The 21,266-nt window shown below is 25.4% G+C and overlaps 1 protein-coding gene across 2 annotated transcripts in view; it reads left to right on the plus strand.

The window, feature by feature from the left end:
* LOC136982641 (lymphocyte cytosolic protein 2-like) overlaps positions 1 to 21,266 on the plus strand; it is a 74,015-nt gene that overhangs the window by 44,843 nt on the left and 7,906 nt on the right. For both annotated transcript variants that reach the window (XM_067279194.1, XM_067279195.1), the window contains 12 exons: positions 960 to 1,021; positions 5,877 to 5,938; positions 6,065 to 6,110; positions 7,667 to 7,704; positions 9,913 to 9,961; positions 10,290 to 10,367; positions 10,939 to 11,026; positions 14,311 to 14,395; positions 16,349 to 16,529; positions 16,852 to 16,874; positions 17,038 to 17,065; positions 20,302 to 20,703. In XM_067279194.1, coding sequence (XP_067135295.1) covers positions 960 to 1,021; positions 5,877 to 5,938; positions 6,065 to 6,110; positions 7,667 to 7,704; positions 9,913 to 9,961; positions 10,290 to 10,367; positions 10,939 to 11,026; positions 14,311 to 14,395; positions 16,349 to 16,529; positions 16,852 to 16,874; positions 17,038 to 17,065; positions 20,302 to 20,703 — 1,142 coding nt within the window. The remainder of the gene's footprint in view (positions 1 to 959; positions 1,022 to 5,876; positions 5,939 to 6,064; positions 6,111 to 7,666; positions 7,705 to 9,912; positions 9,962 to 10,289; positions 10,368 to 10,938; positions 11,027 to 14,310; positions 14,396 to 16,348; positions 16,530 to 16,851; positions 16,875 to 17,037; positions 17,066 to 20,301; positions 20,704 to 21,266) is intronic.

Below are 21,266 nucleotides of genomic sequence, written 5' to 3' on the forward strand. Positions count from 1 at the left end.
GAAAGAAAATTTATTGTAGTTTATTTGGGGCTATCAAAAAGGGAAGTGACTATTTTACAGAGTTTTATTGAAATCTGGTCAATAAGCCAAAAATAATAATCTATTTAAAACAGAAAAAAAATTGAAAATGTAAAAAAATGAAATATATTAATTTGTCAAAAGATGTGTAATACTGGTGAGGATTGTTTAATCAAAATGTATTTATCACAGAAAAGATATTGAAGAGAAGTAAATTAATTTTTATTTGTTTATTCTTTAGTGTCTCTCTTAAAATAGTTTTATCCCGGATAAACAGTTGGTAAAGAAGTTTGGATCTTAACAACTATCTATCTTAACTATTTAAAGTATTTTATCATACTAATGTTTTTGTTCATCTACAACAAACATTGTCAGGTATTATCGAATACAAACTGAACAGAACATATATCTTTTTAAATGGACCAAATAAATCAAAATTCAAAAATTTAAGAACAGACTTGCACAATGATGCCGTAGTTTTCAGGACAGCTCAACAAATGCCTGCCAGTTTGTAGAAAGAATAATTCTCTTTAAAATTAATTGCTTTGCCATCCTTAATTGCCTTGTATATCTGAAAGGCCCCAAGATGTTTAATTTTGTAACAGCAGCAGTAAAATTGCCAGAACCACCAGATTGCCAGATCTTTTCATTCTGGCTTATGCATCATGCAGATTAAATAAAATGAGAAACAGCTAACATTGTTTGATTTTGAAAATATTAATGGTATGATTCAACATTTATTAGACATCTCTATGCCTTCATGCTGGCATTCTTAAGGTCTCTGACTTTTCAGACACATATTGTACATTTATTATATAAATATAACTAATCAATATTTTGTATATACTATACTTTTTATTCTTTTTATAAAATTTTAAATTAAGTATTTAAAACATTTTTGAACACTATTTTGAAATAAATATAATTTTTATTTTATTTAGATTGGTTGGAAATATAAAAGGTTCCATCAAAAAGGAACAGCCTACTGTAGATGATGTCCAAGGTAAAACTTATTTAATTAATAATGTTATGAAATATTTTAATTCAAAAACTTCAAAGTAATCTAAAAAGTTTTGAGCATTATTCATTGTTTGTTGAAGCATACTAATCATTATTTTGTTATATTAATTGTAATTTTGATGGAAATCAACATATACTATTATACATAGAAAAAAAACATATTTATCTAATGGAGTACTTATCTTTTGAAGATAGAAAAAAACCATTAACATAACAGATATAGTTGATGAAGTTTATATTCAAACTTGACATAGTATCAATATTTGAGGTTCTAATTTCTTTCGTATTTAGGATAGATTCATAGTATATTCAATCAAATAAATATATATATATATATAATCTGCTACATATTCTGAATTCATATTCTAATTTTTAAATTTTTTCTTCTAAATAAATATTTACTATCCATTACTTCTCCAATACTATTTTCTGGTTTCCAAATAAAATATTAGAATTAATATCTTTATGAAAAACAAATAACAGTGTCAATCTGTTTTTAAAAAGTGTTATTTTTATTAATGAACTGTCTGCATTTTTTTTATAAGTTATATTAAAAAATTTAATTTTGTAGCATTAAAATGCCATCATGTAAAAAGATGTTTGTATGATTTATTACTTTATACAAATTTTTAAAGTTTTTTTCATCAGTTTCGATCCCAATTTAATATGATTGATCTTCCTGAATTTTAATAATTAAATTAGACATAGCAATATAATTTCCTATTAAGTTTAAATTTAAAAGTTTAACTATATGAATTAATATTTTATTTTGTCTTTTTCTGATTATGAGAACTTTTTGCCATTTCATTTTTTGAGAGTTAATATAACACAGCTTCATATAAAATATGAAATAATGCTGCTGATATTTAAATTTACTGGTGTCCTTGAAATTCGTTTTTTTCTTAATTTAAGTGTTTGAAAATACACACAATTTTTGAAAGGATAAGTGCTTGAGGCTTTTTTAGAATGTTCATAAAAAATAATTTTGAATAATGTTTACAATAACTTTTATAATTTTTTTTTCTGTAATCTGCTAAATAATAACAAAATAAAATGCTGAGAAGTGTGGTCACTGACATGAATGAAAATGAATAGCATACCAGTTAAGTGTCCTGTTGGTTCTAAACTTCTGAAGTTAATGTCATTTGTCAGACCCTAAGTAACTGCAATAACTTCATTTATAATTGTTGGTATTACTTAAATTCTTTGAATTATTCTGATATGAAGTTTATTCTGGGATTAAGTTTTTCTCTCTAGATCAGGGTTCTGAGAAGACCCATTTGAACTGTTAAAGACAAATCTGAGATATAATCAAACATTAAGATTAAGATTGTTTTTATTTCTGAATAACAATGGCCATAAATCAATATAAAATTGCAATGTAAAATATTTTAAATTTCTATAGAGTTTTGCAATTCAAGAGAAAGCAATACAGCATAAAACATCACAAATATGTGATGATTACTTGGTATTAAGATTGATATTATCATTGTTTAAATAAATTGTTTCCTGACATAGTGATGCAAATGAACTTTACATCTGAACATGACAGTCAGACAAATGTAGACAAGTTATCTAGCTATTTAAAAGAAGAAAAAAAGTTATTCAAGTCCTATTAATGACATTTCAAAGTCACATTAGTAAATTTATTAGTTGAAAAGTCTAAGATAGTTGCTTTAAAAAAGCAACCATTTTCAGACTTTTCAATTGATGCAAATAGTATAACCTGAATTTATATTCACTCCATAAGCATGTCATTTTATAGACTTTTGCTTTTAATTGTTTATTTTATATCAAATTTATAGGATGTAATTTTTGTTTAATTGATTTAATTTCATTCATAAAGGGATCTTCTATTTAATTAAAAATTAGTATATATTTCCAAGCCTTGTATGTTGTTTAGAAAGTTCAAAAATATATTAAATATTATATGATGTAGTGGTATTTATGATCACTATGTTTGGCAATTTACATTTAGGTTTAGTAGAAACTTGTTTTCTAGAATATGTTGAATCATTGTAAATGAAAGACACACTATAATGTATCTCATTGAAAGACACATTATAATGTGTCTTTCATTGAGATACATTCCAAGAATAAACAAGTTGAGTTCTTTTAGGGAAACTTTCCTGTGAATTACAAATTTCTAAATATTATGAAATAGACTTGCTGTTTGAATTAGTCATACAACCAGCTGAGAATAGCTCATCAGCTACATCATCATGCTCAATATTGTCATTTCAATTGTTTTTATATTGAAAAGTGTGTCATTTTGTTTTAATGAGATAATATATCAGTAAGATAAATTTTATTATTGTTGTTTTAATACCAGAATCTCGCAATACTAATCCTGGCATAGAACAAGACTTATATTTAACTACAGACTTAATTCATAGTAAATAATTCTAAATAAATTACTACACATGTTTAAAAAACTTTTGGCAATGTCATTTGTTAGACCCTAAGTAACTGCAATAACTTCATTTATAACTGTTGGTACTCAAATCCTTTGAATTATTCTGATATGAAGTTTATTCTGGCATTAAGTTTTTCTCTTTAGATCAGGGTTCTCAATCTATTTTCTGAGAAGACCCATTTGAACTGTTAAAGATAAGTCTGAAATAATTAAACATTAAGATTAAGATTGTTTTTATTTCTGAATAACAATGGCCATAAATCAATGTAAAATTGCAACTGCTTTTTCAAAAGAATGTCATCAAAATCAGGGATAAATTAAGTGTATCTAATATTAAAATTTCATTTAGATATATGTTGGACAGTAATGTTTGATATTTTTATTTTATGTTTCATTTTCAAAAAATTTATTTGGAAAGGTATATAGAAGCAAAAATAGAAAATATGTTTGTTCTGTGCAAATTTAAGACTTAATTATCTTTTCTTTTAGACATTTGTAAAAATTTTACAAACTCCTTTAAATAGGTTTTTATAAAATTCATATGCTGCATGGTCTGTTAATTCTGATGGACTTTTTAAAAGTTAATGATTTGAACTAGTTCAAATGTTGTCCATAAAAATGAAAAAAAGCTTCACAGGCTGTAGGTTGAAGAACTTTGCTCTAGATCATCGATGTATGTTAATAATAATATAGTTGCTAGTACATTTATGAATATTGATAACTTTTCAAAATACATTAATTTTATACTTTAATACTTGTTTAATAAAAAAAGTTCTTTGGATAAGTATAAGTCTGTATTTTATAAGTTAATTTGAGAAGCTAGTTCAATAAAAATTAAAAATAGTTTATTTCTTTAATGAAAAATATTATTTTCCATAATGCAGTATATATAACATTAAAAAAAACATTGGAAACTTGAAAGAAATTTGTATTTAAATTTTCAATTAAAAGAAAATTTTTTTTTTCTTTTTTCGACAATATATTTGTATCAGGTTGTAAAGGTGAAATTCAGACATTTTGGTTTTCCTAAAACTACTGGAGAAATGTTCTAGAATGTTTGATATGGGTATATGAGTAGATTAACTGAGGGAATTTCATCACATATAATGATATATGTGATGGAATAGATAATAAAATGATTGGAAATTGATGCATCAGTAATATCTGACAATATGAAACTTTCAAAAGAATACATTTGCATACTGTTGCTCTATCACTTCAAAAGTGATCACAGTGCAACAAAGACTTACAATCTTATCTGCAAGGCATTTGACAAGAACACAGTCAGCAGGCAGACCTGCTATAATTGGTTTAAAAAGTTCAAGAATGGAAATTTCTTTCTTCAAGATGAATCCCATCCAAGTAGTGATTCCACAGTTGATGAAGATATGCAACTGATAAGATGATGATTGACAATTGAACATCAGAGAAGTTCAACTTGTTACACTTGAGTGTTGTGCTGCTAACTTGAGCACAAGTTGAGTGTTCCCATATACTCCAAAAATTGACAGTCTGATACCACCATGACAATATGCCAGCACATAGAGCAAAAATGACCATAGATAAGTTGGTCAGTTTTGACTGGGAGATTCTGCCTCATCCACCTTACAGCCCAGACTTGGTGCCAACTGACCATCATCTAATTCAGGAGTAGTCAATCTGCAGCCCCAGGCTGCATGCAGCTTACATTGCACAAAATATTAATAAATATATAAATTTCAAAACTTAAGGAAGTATGTAGAAAAAATTCTTTCATTATTTTCTACAACTTAGTAGAAATTTAGTAAAATGTAAAACAAGAAATCAGCTAATAGCTCATATCAAAAGTAATTTAAATCTAGCAGTGACTGATATTCAGCCAAATATTTCAGATATATTATGTTTACATCAGTGACAGAAGTCAAATTAAGTATATATATATATTAATTTATAATCGTACATGAATAAATAAATGTGATTTACCCCCCTTTTTTTCTTTTGTGCAGCCCACATCAGTTTAAAAGTTTTAAATGTGGCCCTTACATAGAAAAGGGTTGCCCATCTATGATCTATTTCATGCCTTACAAAACCATATTTCCAATATACAGATTGATGACAATATCCATGTGAGAATGACACTTCAAAGAAAAATTTATCCTTCTAAGCTTATGGAATTGAAAGTTTGCAGCAAAGGTGGAAAGGTGTGATTGATGTTTATGATGATTACCTGAAAGATTGAACTGTAATCGTTATTGAGTTAATTGTCAATAAAGTTTCTTTTTCAAAATGTCTAAATTTTACCTTTACAACTTAATAAATGGAACAGAATTTAAATTTCTATGCTGATTATTTAATGCTGAACTTTTTAGTTACTTATTAATATAAACAATATCATTAATATTAATGTTGGAGACATAAAAATTATTTATTGCTACTTTGCTAGATGAGAATGATTTTGATTATTGGGATACAGATTTTGAAGAGGAGGAGGAGGAAAATGATGAGGTAGCAATCTTGAAATTATTTAAACATTTAATTATGAAGCAGATTTAAAGAAAAATTTAATTTTTTCTAGTGTTTATATTTATTAAGTATGTTAGATAAATAAAATATATTTTTTCTTAATTATAGGATGAACAAAGTTTTGATAAAACAAATTATCAAACAGACATATCAAGTAAGAAATTTTATTCATTATAATATTGAATACTTTTTCAAAAAGTCTATTTGTAAAACTAGCCTTACATCAATTAGAATGATTATAAAATTTTGATGTGTTCTATTAACATATTTGTGCAGCTGAGAAATGTTTTGTTCTAACTCCATTTTGCATATTTTAAGACATTAATCTTAAAATATGCAAAATGGAATTAGAACAAGATGTTTCTCAGCCAGTGATGTGTGAATTCTTTCCTATATATGTTTGTGGTTGTAGAAAGTAATTTATTCAAAACAATTTTTGTATCTTTAATTGTACTCTACAGAAAATCATGTAGCTATGACAGATAACATATGCTTTATTTATTACCAAAACTTAGATTTGTAATTATAAAAACATATTAAACAAACAACTCTACGAAAACCTGATACATTTTATAATAATAAAACTAACCACATTATTACGAGATGGTACCTAACGGCTCCCTCTAGGGCCAAATTGTTTGGTAATATATTATTAATATAGCTGTTATATAGCCTAATGGCATATGGCAGTGGTTGGCTTTATTATTATAAAAACATATTACAAATAATTCATTCAAAAGGGCTGCATAAAATGTAACCATAATTTTTTTTCCCTGTAAGTCCACAGTTGAAAATATCCTAAATATCTAAGCCAACTTTTCAGTAGAATACAAGATTCAAAAAGTTTTATGTAACAAAATAAAATTGAGTAATGCCATCAATTACATAATCTTATATTACACAAAGAAATCTAAGATTATCTTTTATATATTTTTAAATTGAGATATTTATGACAATGAGTTGCAAACTTGTAATTCAATTGATAACACAGATTAAAAGGTAAGGTGATTCTTCTAATAGTCTGTTTATAAATACTTGTTTTAAATTTTAATATAACTGTCACAAAAACTAATAAATGTTTAACAATATCAGTGTAAAGAATCAATAACAATTTAATTTTTTAGATTCTACTTTTAATCAGAAAGAAATCTTTAAATTAGTTGAAATAAAATGTTATTCTCAATAAGCCATTTAGCAATGTATGTCCATATGTATATCCATATGTATATCCATGCAAATCAGTAAAATTGAAATTACTTAATTAATAAATTAGAAATAATTTTCTTGTTCTGAACTATAATTTAAATTGTATGCACATTTATTTTTAAAAATCATAATTGATTAATACTGATTATATAATTCAGTAGTTGAACATTGATTTTATTGTGCAGTTTAGAATATAAAATAAAGAATAAATGTCATTTAGAATCATGGTTATCAAATACTGTTGGTAATATATCTGTTTGTGTATATATATATATGTACTTGTACAGATGAATATGACATATTAAAAAGCTATGTAATTTTTATAAATACACATTATGCAATAAATTTGTTTTGATTTTTATTTTGTTATTCGTAAACTTAAAATATAGATATTTTTTATTTCATTAAAAAAATAAGATTTTAAAGTATTTTTCTTTTAAAATTTTATAAATTTTATTTATCATTTTATTTGTTTAGATTATTTATTTATTTATTTTTTTGTAGATGTTAAAACATTTCCAGTATCAGAAAGTGAAAACTATGTAAGAAAATTATAAGTTCTATATTAGTTTATTCAATTACATTATATTAATTTATTTAAAAATAAATATATGATAATAAATACAATAAATTTAAAATAATCTCTATAATTGTTATCATGGAATTATATTTAGAGATTATTTATCATTTACCTTAAGAGTGTATATATGTGAGGAATAAATCACAAATATAAGTGCCTTTAAAAAGAAAAAAATATATTTTCTTGTTAATTAATTTATTTTAGTACTGTTCTAAAATAATAAATATTGCATATTTTAAAGGAAAAAAAAATTGTGTTTTTGTTTTATTTTGAATTTTTTTTTTGTACAAAATATTTTTGTTGAAGGTTATAAAGTATACTACAGACACATAATCAGACAAAATAAAATTATTATAAAAAAAGTGCATAGACAATATGCTATTTTAAAAATTAAATTGTTTTGTCAGGAAGTATGTTTCAGAAAACAGTTGTTAGATAAAAAAAAAAATGATTTTGGAAGAAGGCCAAGTTTTTTTTTTTTTTTGTTGCACTTGCAGAACTCTTAAATTCTATAGAATTTGTTAATGTTACTAAAAATAAAACTAGACTGTGAAGATGTTTATAATCCAAGAATTGATTTCAAATGGAGAAAAAGTATATGCATATGTTATTTAAAATTGCAATTAAAAACTAATTTTATTGATTATTTGTTGATTCATACTTCTAACAGTTTTATATCCAACTATAGCAGAATACTGAAGAGTATAAATTATATCCCAACATTGACAATGTTCATTTTCAATAAAGTGAAGACAAAATAAAGCACCACAAACCTTTGCAAATGTACACATTGGAAAATTCATAAATATTTTGATAACCTTGACATGATTAACCTCGCATGAGGCTTTACCAAGCAAGAACTAAATCTGAGTTTAAATAGTAAATGTCATGTAATTTTAAATGTTGTTTCCTAAATTAATATCAAATTGATTTTAAATCTCTAAAATAAATACATTACCGCATTGAGAGAGATTTTATTTTTTACAAAATATATTTGACAGAACTTTTACATGAACTTATGATTAAGCTTAAGAATAGTTAATTTAAACCAAGCAATCTGCCAAATTATTGGGTTGTTATATGGCTAAGTTAATGGTTATAAATTAGTTTGTTGAGACAGGTGATTATGCTGCCATCTTGTGTTAATTTTAATAATTATAATGAATTAATTTTTTTAATTTAGAATTTTTGGAAGAAGAAAATTGGTCCAGACTGGAATTTAAACCCACAACTCCTGCTTACCATGCAGATGTATTGCAATGACACATCTGCATGGTAAGCAGAGTTTTGGATTGAATTCCATTCCAGGCCAATTTTCTCCCAGAAATTCTAAATTAAAAACTAGTTATAATTATTAAAATTAACAGAAGATAGCACCATAATCACCTATCTGTAGACAAATTATTACTTTCTAATTATTAACTTAGTCATATACTTGCCCAATAATTTGGCAGATCATTTGGTTTCAATTGAATAATGTGTTTCTGTTGTAAACATTATGTAGTAATCTATGAAATAATCAAATTCTCTCTTCATGAGTAATGTTCTTATAATATAGAGATTGCTAAGGATGTTTTTTTTTCTTTTTCAAACTTATATAAAATTGTTTGTCAGTTAAGTTCACAATACAATATAAATAAAAATGTGACCAGAAATAAGGTATTAGTTTAATAATATAACAAATAATCTTGCATTGAAATTGTTAGTTTTTTTTTTAAAGAAACTATAGATCTTACAATTTCTATATTGAGCAGTCTGACAATTGTTTAAACCATGCAGTAAATGAAACAGGAAATATCACAAATTATGACTTTTTAAAATTATTGATAAATCTGTATTTATGTAGAGATTCTTTAATTTCTTTCTCTGTTATGGCAAATGTTGCTGATATTTATCAATAGATTGAATAATAATTAATTATATTCTATTGTTACAGTTTTTTACAATTTAAAATTTTAATTAAAAACTTTTTAATGATACTACATAATAATTTATCATCATCATCATAGAATGTTTTATCAGTTTGTTCTATGAGGAAATCAAAATATATTTGTTAAAGGAAAACAATGCTTGATATTATGATGCCTTCTTCAAACAATTAATTTTATAGTTAAATGAAATAACTTTATGCAATTCAAATTATTGAAATGAATATTTTTTTATTCAATAGAAATTATCAGGAAGTGATGAAAATTTTAATAGTAATCCATCAGTTTCTGGTAAGTAAAAAAATTTAGCATATATAGGAAATTCTACATGTAGAGCATTTAAACCTTTGTTTTATTTTACTGTAAAAATGCCTAAACTGCTATCAAACATATTTTACTTTATCCATTTTTAACAATAACATAGAAGCAAAGCAAATATAATTTTTTAAATGACAAATAAAATATTTTTGTCTTGGTTATAAAAGTAATTTCTGAAGTATTTAATTCTTAAATTATTTTAAATTGTAAATGATTAAAGTATCTGTGAATAAGATTATTTAGTTTTATAGAATTGAAGAAAAATATAAAGATGAGTAAGTTAAAATTGTATTAATTTCAGAAAAATCTGCTGATTCTGAACAATATGCTGATCACTTTCAGAACATTGGTACCACTTCATCTCCAAGTACATCTTTAAGTAAGAATATTTTCCTCATATGTAATTTTAATTACATTAAAATGTTATATGCTTACAAATTAAAAATAAAATTCATGTAATTATAATTTATCAATTTAGAGTTAATTGCTAAAGATTAATATAATCTAGGCTTTATCATGTTGTTGGGGTTACTGTGATCTAATGTTAAAGTTAATCATTACATAATTTTGTTAGCCCAGCTATAACCTGGTCATTTTTATCATTTTTGTATACATGCTACTATATTTATAAACTTAGTCTTTTAAATTAGAAATTATTTCAGAATCTGAATAAAATTAAATATTTTATTTCTTAATGAAATTCTTTACAAGAATCAAAAAATATAAAATTAAAATAGACTTTCTTGTTATAAGAGATCTTGTTTTATTTTATATATTATTATCACAGAATTTTAAACAGTAAACTTTGACAAGTTTACATTTTATATATTTTAATAAAAAAATATGCTTTATATTGTTAAGTTTAGGAGTAAAACAGTTTTTTATATTACTATTACAGAAAATGTGTTAATTTAAAATTTATGATCTAACATTGCTTGCTTTTTATGTAGGTAATGTATCTCAGGTATCTTCTTCCCCTTCTTCAAAACCAGTGGATAAACCCAGTATGCCAAAACCACCATCAACTAAACTTGCAATGTAAGGTTTTTTCTGTATTATAACTTTTATTATTGTTAACTCTTTCTTGACTGTTTGCCACGCCCCCTTGTGTACATTTATTTTGTAAAATGGCCGAGGGCAATATAGGTCAGTCAAGGTCAGTCAGGCGATATTATCTTAAAAATTCACCAAAAATTAAATTATCATTATATTTATATGAAAAAAATCACGTGCATTTATTAATATCTTTAGTTTTAAATACATATTTTTCAATATATTTTATAAGAAAAAAAATAATATATATTAGAAGTGACATTTAAACTTGATAATTTGTAACTTTTTGTCAAAATTAACATTGTCTAGTTACCTAGATTTTTGCTGGCACTGAGCCAGAAAGACATAGAATATTGTTTTGTACAACTTGATATAACAATTATGCATGTACGTTTATTCATTGTGAAATTATCGCACATTATATCAAACATTTGTTTGAAATCGAAACTTTATTCTGCTACCAACTAATATAATAAACTAATATACTTTATTCACTTCATATCAAACAAGAATATAAATTTTTGTAATAAAAATATCATTACCAGTAGTAATAGCTGTAACATTTGCTGATATTTTAGATTAAAATAAAAATTAAAAAAATATATAAAATATCAGAACTGAAGGTCACAACTTGAATATTTATAACACATTGATGTATTATAGCTGAATAAAATTATTACAGCATGAATAAACTTATTATATTAATATTATTACATGAATATGCTAAAAATGAAATAAAAAATTATCAAGAAATGAAAAATTAAGGGAAAAAAAGCATTCATTAAAATTTTTTAAGTCAATAAAACACCACCTGGACAAAAATATGTGAAACAGACAATAAACAAGATGCTGCTGTCAAGTGCTGACATCTGTTGTTGATAAATTTTATAAAAATCGATTTTTAACAGGGTTTCGTTGAATCGGTACTCTCACCTATTTGCTTAACAATTGGGGTGTGACAGATCGGTACCCCGGTCAAGAAAGAGTTAATGTCATATAATTTTAATAATGTTAATAAAATATAAATAATATAAATATGATCTATTTATATACATTTAGCTGAAAACAATAGAAAAATTAAACCTCAAATATATTTTTATATCACAAATATCAATTTTTATTGTTGTATTTAATAAAACAAAAAACAAGTTGGTATAATGTTGTCGTTTTAATGTTATAAATGATTTTTGGTGTATTTTTAGCGTAGCATTATAAGCTTGAAATTATTTATATTAATATAATTATTAATGAGCTAGAACTCTAAATAACTAAAACTATGAGATATGGTTTAATGCAGTATAACAACTGTTACATAACTTCCATAACTTTTGAGTTTATTATTTGAGTTCAAGTGCTTTGAATTTTATTATTAGTTTTATTATTATTATTATTAAATATTTTAATATTTTGATCAGTTAAAACTTGACACAAATTCAAATAATGCAATTTTGTCTCTCACCTTAAACATAAATACTTAGATTTGTGTTTTGAATGTTATTTCTTGATAAATAAAATTATTTGTAATAAATTTAAATGAACTTTTCATCTCATTAAAAATTTCCATTTCTTTAAAATCTTAAGGATTTTTTTTATTATAATAAATTTAAAGTAATTAATCTTATTCTTTAAAGAAATATATTTTAAATCACCTAAATTCTTCTGAAATTAAAAAATACGGTACTATTCCATTAACTGGGTGCTAGTCACTTTACTACTATTTTTAGCGAAATTGATATTTTATTTATAATTCACACATGTTTTTAAAATTACATGAAATAATGAACAATTAACAAAGGAATAAACTTACAATTATTTTTATATTTTGAGTATGACATCAAGTTTCAGGGTCTACAAAGTTTATAGTTCTGGTTAAATCGCAAACATTTGTATCTGTCTTTTAACTTGACAGTTTTGTATGCTTTCCAACAGTCTGAAGATGATATAATACTTTTTTCACGTTATTTTGTATTGCATCAAGCGATGTTTTACGTGAACAGTCTCACACATTGACTGAAAGAGACTCGACTCACAGCAAATTCCACTGAATACCCACTGCTGTGGAAGAACACTTTTGACATTTTGTTTTCTATGTGTAAATCAACTTCCATACACCTCAACGGCTCTTGTTTGCACCACCTAATTTTACAATGATTAGAGATTTAAAAGAATTGGTACAAACATAATGCATGTAATTATTCCAATCAACAATCGTACTGGGATTATTTCCTAACTCACCATGTAAGATTCCAATTTCTAGGAAAAAATGAAATGCAATTTCTTCATCAGTTGTCAACTGTTGAAGAAATTGAAATGCCATATTTTAAAATTCATTTTAAAATATCAAAGAATAATAAACTGACCAAAAGGAACAATTACAGCTAACTTTGAAAAAAAATTACAGAATCTATGAGGTACAGTACATCACTTTTATCAAGAAATGTAATTTATATAACCACATGATGTTGAATGATGCAACTATGAGACCCAGTACCATGCAAAGTAGGTTAAAAATAAATTTAAAAATCTAATTTTAACTTTTAATATTATTCTAATTTACAACAAAATAACATAAAATAACAAGTTATACATAAAATATACAACTAGAAGTTGAAATTTAACTTTTTTAATATAAACCAATGCAAAAATATGCTAATTGTTTTCAATATCAAATGTGTATCAACAATCATTGTTTAAATTCATAATTGACTTTTATAACTTTTATACACACTTAATGGAAAGGGTAAGTTTGCATTCAAATAATCTTTACATACAATTAAATCTAAAATGCAGCAAATGTTAAGATTAAATGCAGATTGGATTTCATCGATTGACTGGCACCCAGTTAACGGAAAAGTACCAAAAATACCTATTAATATCCATTTAGACTTACAGTATATTTATTTTAAAAATTTTTAACGAGTAAGTTAGATTTAAATGTCTACTAGAGACTTTGATATACATTTTAAATAAATTAAATATGCAATTAATGAAATAGAATGTATGTTTAATAAAGCAACTTATTAGCTATTAGCAGGACAAACATAATGTTTTAGTTTGCTTTCAAAAAAATTTATTTATTTAAAACAAAGGTAGATGATGAAAAATACATTTTACCATTTATGATTATTAATGCAAATGTATTACATTTTTTATGGTGTTATTTTTCAATGCTATCATTTTTTAATTTAACATTTTAACATTTTACAATTAAATATAATTGATTAAAATATACTATATGCTTTTAAATATATATATTAATTTTATTACAGAAAAAATTATCCAAGAGTTAACATTCCTAGATCTCTCCCAATAAAAAGACCTCCCAGCCAACCACCACCTCCACCAATACCACAAGTATGTGCATTTGATATCATATTTATTCTAATAAGCTTTTTTCTTTTTCCTCTTTATTTAAAAAATGTTCAATATAGTATTTGTTAATGTATCATGTTTTTTTTTGTTTATATGTAATTTTAATGTATATACAAAAAATACTATTGTAATCAAAAGGTATTGGGAATGCAAGAATATCATTTTTTTTGTCATTTGATATGACTTTCATTAACATCTAGCAGTAAGCCATATGTCATTGTTTGTTTTTATTTGCAAACAAGTGTTTGTTTTTGTGTGTAAAGAATTTTTGTGCTTATGATTTTTCAAAATGTTGAGAGTAATTGAACAAAGAATGTGCATTAAACTTTGTTTTTGCAACAGAATTACTGCTACAAAAACATTAGAAACATTGCAAATATCCTTTGGTGACAATAGTCTGAGTGGTACAAGATGTTTGAGGAAGACAGAGATTGTGCCAAAGTTGAACCATGTCCTGGTAGACCATCTATTTGAACTGATGAACACCCTGTCACTCAAGTCAGTTATTTGGTGCTCAACTCAGTGATTCTCATTTTACCAATTAGAGACATTATTGAACATGTTCCAGTATTATTTGGATTCTATCAAGCAATTTTAAAAGATTATTTGGGTTTGTAGCATGTCACTTCTAGAATCATCCTGAAAATGTTGAATTTTTTCCAAAAACAACAGGAAGTTCAAGTGGCTGAGAAAATGCTTCTTCGAGGTAAATTGTTTTTAAAACATCATTACAGGTGATAAAACATGGAGCTATGCTTTTGACACCAAAACAGCTCAACAATCAAGGTATGGTGCTTGAAAGAACTAGATTGAAAAGACCCCATAAAAATTGGCTAAAAATCAACGTCATATTGACTATTTTCTTTGATTGTCTTATTATTGTGCATCATAAATTCCTTCCAACTGACCAAAATGTCAACAAAGAATATTATTTGAGCATTTTACATTGTTTGTGTGAAACAATTTGTATAAAATTGTTTCACACAAACAATGTAAAATGTATAAAACAATGTGATCTTATGGTGAGAAAACTAATAGATTATGTACCACAATAATGAACCTACTCAGTGCTCTTGTTTGAGAATTTTTGGTGAAAAATTCAATAAATATGGTTCTGCAAGCTGTGTATTCACTGGTATGGCACCATGTGACTTTTTCCTGTTTCCTCAACTCTTATATTTGTATATGTAAATCTAGAAATTAAACTATAAAATTAACTTAGTATTGAGTTCCCAAAAGCACATGTGAAGTAACAAAAGGAGTTTTGTAACTTAACAAGTTAGACTTCATGATGTGAGCCAGTTGTGCATCACAAGACATATTTAAATTTTGAATGTTAATTTACTTAGACTTGAGAAATAACATTTGAAATTGTAGTTTGTGGAAAACCCTTATTTGATTGGGCCAAAATTTGATTTTTTTTTTTTCCACAGCTGTATGTACAGTACAGAATTGCAGAATAATCCAGTCTCTTCAGATAAACACCTTATTTGTTGGATTTGCTTCTAAGCATGCCTACATTTATCTTTTCTCAGATTGTGTCAGATAATTTTTTTTAATCAACTGTTTTTAAAATGTTTGTAAATATTATTGACAGATGATTTGGAATATTTTTACATAAGCTGCTACCTTAATTTTTGGTAGCTTTTCTATGTAACTTTCCAATATGTAATGAAAGTTCTCTGTTCTGTGGTATATAGTATTTTTATTCTTACAGTACAATACTTAATTTATTGAACAATAATGAGCCAACACTAAAGTTGAGAATTGGAAAGTGTAATAAGTATTTGGTGCTACCAACTAAGTATTAGTAAACACTTTGCATTGCTTTTCATAAGTCACCCATTTGATTTTCTTGTATAAAAACATAAATTAATATAACAGCTATTATTAAAATTTTAAACTTAATAGTAATTATTTAATTTGAATATTTAGCCTTTATCACCAAATACACTTCAGGAAGATTATGAAATTCCAATAAATCCAATATTATTAGTTCAAACTTCAGCAGCATCACCACCTTCTCTTCCTTCAGCAGACTCAAGTAATGCTGTTTTACGAAAATCATCAAATGCATCAATAACATCAATTACAAAAAAAGAAGAGACAATTCAAGGTAAAGTTTTTAATTATATATGTATGTTAAATATTTTAATAAAATATAGAGATATAATAGCCATGAGATACATGTTTGATTTATTCAAAACTATACATTATTAAATATAATATTACTTTATAAACTTGATATCAACTTAAATTTTAAATAAAATATGATAAAAGCATAGTGTAGTTTTAATTAATGTAATGTTAATTGAATAAAGTATAATTTAATTAATTGTTTGCATAAAATATGTAATTTTTAAATATCTTATTGTTTAGATAAAATTAATGAAAATTTTGATAAAAGCAAAAAGTAATTATTTATTAATGTATTTCAGAAACATATGAAATTGTTGAACCAGTAAGTACTTGTTTTCTTTTTTTAAGATTTTTTTTAAAAAATGTCTCCTTTTAATTATTATTAAAATAAATTTCATAATTATTCATAAATTATGTTAAATTTGATATTGAAAATAAATTTTCATTTTATTAAATTTTTTCTTATAAAAAAAATTTTTTTATAGCCTGAAGAGAACTATGAAGTTGTAAATGGTAAGTAACAAAGTATAAAATAATTACTTTCTTACTGGTATTTCAGATATGTTTTTTGATCTGTTGGCAATTATTTTTCATTATTTTCATTAAAACTAGTACATAATTTATTTTTAAAGAAGTTAAACATAGTTTAATGACTAAAATCAATTTTTTAAAGTTAATTTTTAAATTAATTCAGAATTCAAAATATCAAAAACTTCAATAGTTAATTTGAAATAAAAATAACACGTAGTTAGCTTCAAAACATATGCATGGCCAAAATTTTTACAATACAATGAATAAGTTATCTTGAATTAAAAAAACAGTTTTTTGATCATTTTCTATGTATTTTTAAATTTCAGTTATCATAGGCTAATTAAAAATGGAAATTGTTGACATCTAAATTTATTAATTTGGTTGGTTTTACAAAGACAGCAGCTTTTATCTGTAATTCTACAATTGTTTTTTTCCATCTTTAACATCAGATAATGTCATTAGTTTACATAATTTTGATGGGTTTTTCACATTGTGAATTATTTCATACTAAATTTTAAAAATTTATATTTTATCATTAGTTAAAAACTATTACATAAGTTGCAGTTGTTTTTTTATATATGCATTTAAATATTAAAAATTGATCAGATAATATATTTGAACATAGAAATGAATTTTCAATGATTCTATAAAAATAAAATCTTATTTTCATTACAAATTTTGCAAACCATATTACCACGTTTTTAAATCTTAAGATATTAGCCTGTTGCTGGAGGCTAGTGATCTTTAAACTTTTAATATCTATGGATCCTCATTCTGAGTGTTAGTATAGCAGAAATAGTTTTTCATAATTAGACAAGTAAAGTTTAGAAAGTTTTATTTTTTGATATTTTTGGTTAAAATAATGACAATAAATATATATTAAAAATTTCTTCTAGAAGTGTTTATGGAACTTGAGGGTTCCATGGTACTGTTTGAACATCACTACTAGAGAGTTAAAACCAAATTCAATAATTTATGAACAGATGGATTTGACATTATTTTATGTCATTCATGTTGATTGATTTCATTGAGCCTGGCCTGTAATGTTTATAATTGTGGACAGTTAAATGAACTTAGTGTACCATTGTCTAGTGTTAGTTATTTATCAATCTGTTACAAATTTTATTTTTCATTTCAAATTATTTCATTAAATAATTTTTGAATGATTCCATGGAACTTTTTAACAGGACACACCATGCCAACTTTATTATTATTTTTTTAGTGTGATATAAATATAATAAAAAATCTCATTCAGAGAATTGAATGAATAAGTTATGCTTAAATTTAAAAATATTCTTTATAATAAAAATTTTAATTTGATTACTCTGATATAACCTAATACATTTCATGAAAATTGTCTTAGATTCCTGATTGTATGTAGTACTTGTAGATAATTGCTGACGACCTTTCAGTTGCTTTGCTTTATTTAATTCTATAGAACAGTGGTTCTTAACCTTCTTATACTCGCGGCCAGTGGTGATATTCGAAATATTTAACAAGGGGTTCGCTAGCAGAAAATTTTTCCCTGACAATCACCGACAAACGAAATGGAAGTTTTAGTTAGAAATAAATACAATACCTTTGCTTAAGATATATCTGACAATCAGTGGCGTATTCGGAACATAACAAGCCCTGGGTGAAGACCAGGTAACAATAGTATTTTATTGCTGTCAATCTTTTTTTTTTTTTTTAAGGCTGAGATATTCTTAAACATGAAATGGCTCTCTTCATAATAGACAGATGTCATCATCTCTCAAGATACATTATCCTTTTTCTTTCGCTGTCCATAGCCCAACACGTGTTCCACAGCCATCTTGTATTATCTCTTGCACGTGACATTCTGGGATCTCTCTTATGACTGGATCTACTTTCAAGAATTCCCTTGAATCGATCACAATTAAACCTCGTTTTGGTCGAGATTGAAACGATTCAGAGAGATTGCACCAAGACATAATCCCCAACGTTGCTCACAATCTAGATTGAAATGCTCGGTGCAAATAGGGTATAAGGCTCTAGTTTAGTAGTATTACAGAGTATAATATGTATATTTTAATATATTTTTTAAAAGAAACAAAACTACTGAGAAATGTTACGTGTGTTTAACAACGTTCGAGAAACTGAAAATTTTAACAACGGGTTCAGGTGAACCTGTGCAAACCCGCCAAATATCACCACTGCTCGCGGCCCACCAAATATCTCATAATTTTTTTGTGCCCCTCATTTTTTTTAATAATAATTTATATTTGTTAAATTATCTATAATAAATTGATTTTTTTATTATTGCTTTATTTTTTTATATAATAAATGTAAATCATAACTTTATTATTTCATTATCTATTTAAATAACATTCAAACTTCACAATTAAACACGAAAACTCAATTTTTAACAAAAAATAAAATAAGAAACATGTCGATAAATTGATCCAAAGTCACTAAAACTAAAACACCCACAACTTGGGGTAAAGATTTTGCATATCTTTTGCAAAAATATTTAAATTTTCACAGCCTACTACTAAGCTTACTATTTTTCCTAATTATTCTTAAAATTCCAAGCATTGATAGTTTCTTAGAATTTCTTTGGAATAAAAGAAGTAAATACTGAAGTGTAAGTAGCATATTTGCATTTATTTCTTCTGTACTAACAAAGTTGAATGTAGGAAGAAATAAAAAATAAATAAATAAAACTAAATAGGAAAACTTCATCTTTCTTATTTCATTTTTCAATATGATATTTGGTTATACATTAATTTTCTTTTTATTATATTCTGAAGGAAATTTTGCATTATTTGGCGGTCCCCCAGCAAACTTTTTACGGACTCCCAGAGGGCCATGGCCCCCTGTTAAGAATCACTGCTATAGAGCAATTTTTATATTTCTGAACTATTCACCTCTGTTTCTTCAAATAAATTTGACAGTTTAGAGTTAAAGAAAGATTACATGAATTTGTGATGATTATTATTAGAACTGATAGTGATATAGAATGAGTTTTACTTGAATTACATACATTTGCCATTGGTTTTTTAAATCCTATGCACAAAATATTAAGTTTAAAATTTTATAATCTTAGAAAATTTTCAAGAAAACATGTTATCAATAGTTTTATATCTTTTAAACTTCACTCTTGTGATTTTGAATGATGTTTTATAATTACTTCTTATAAAACCTATTAACATTAAATGGTACAATTTATTTAGCTTATTTTTAATAACATATTTCAGAATGTCAATGGACTGGATCTGGGTTACCCGTTTCATGTGATAAAACAAACCGTCCTGCAGTTCCTCCTCGGATCATTGGATCACAAACCTCTTCTCCTCCACCATTACCAGAAAAACCTAAAAAGCTTCAAGAATCTCTAGCATCATCAGCAGTTGCCAGTAATAAAGATAAAATTGGTACTTCTGAGCGTCCACTGTTACCAAAGAAATCGATAGATGAATCTGTTCAGAATGGACTTTCAACAGCAAATAGTAGCATTTTGACTAATCTTCTTGGTGGATTTAGAGATTCCAAACGTAGTACATCTGGAAGTGCTCCAAAAGGTACAGATAAAAGCATCACAGAAGCAGTAATAGCTACAGATAGTCAGTTGTCTAGATCATCTACACCTGATAGAAATGGTAATTTTTTAAAGTATATTTTTCTTATAATTCATCTAAAGAAAGTTGAAATTTAAATTATAATTTTAATTACAATACAAATATACCTTTCATATATGTATCAGAAAAGTTTTTTTTGCAAATCTTCTTCAGCAGAGTCTCATATAACACTTAGTTTCACAAAAATTGCATTATTTTTGAAATAAAGTTGATAATATTCTACACTCAAATATTAGAAGCAGTGCTGCTGCCTGCTTCTGGTAGAACTACACTGACAGCACCTTCATTTTACCCTAGATTACCCTAAATTGAGAACTCTCTCTGAGCTTGAGCTTATGCTCGGATTAAAAAAAAAAAAAGATGAACGATACTATGATGCAGATCCCTGTACTATTATCATGAAATGATAATCAGAACCACTCTTAATTGTTTTTAAAAATATTAATAACTAAAATGTCTTAGGATTTTTAGGCTTTATCAGACGTATTAATTTACATCTGATATGCAGATAATTGATGTTTTAGTTTGGTAATCCCAATTTGACAGATGAGAGAAATCTCTCTTGGTTTTTAAATAATCATAAA

Source organism: Centruroides vittatus, unplaced genomic scaffold (assembly GCF_030686945.1).
Source record: "Centruroides vittatus isolate TY-2023 unplaced genomic scaffold, ASM3068694v2 contig_858, whole genome shotgun sequence".
In the NCBI taxonomy this organism is placed as follows: domain Eukaryota; kingdom Metazoa; phylum Arthropoda; class Arachnida; order Scorpiones; family Buthidae; genus Centruroides; species Centruroides vittatus.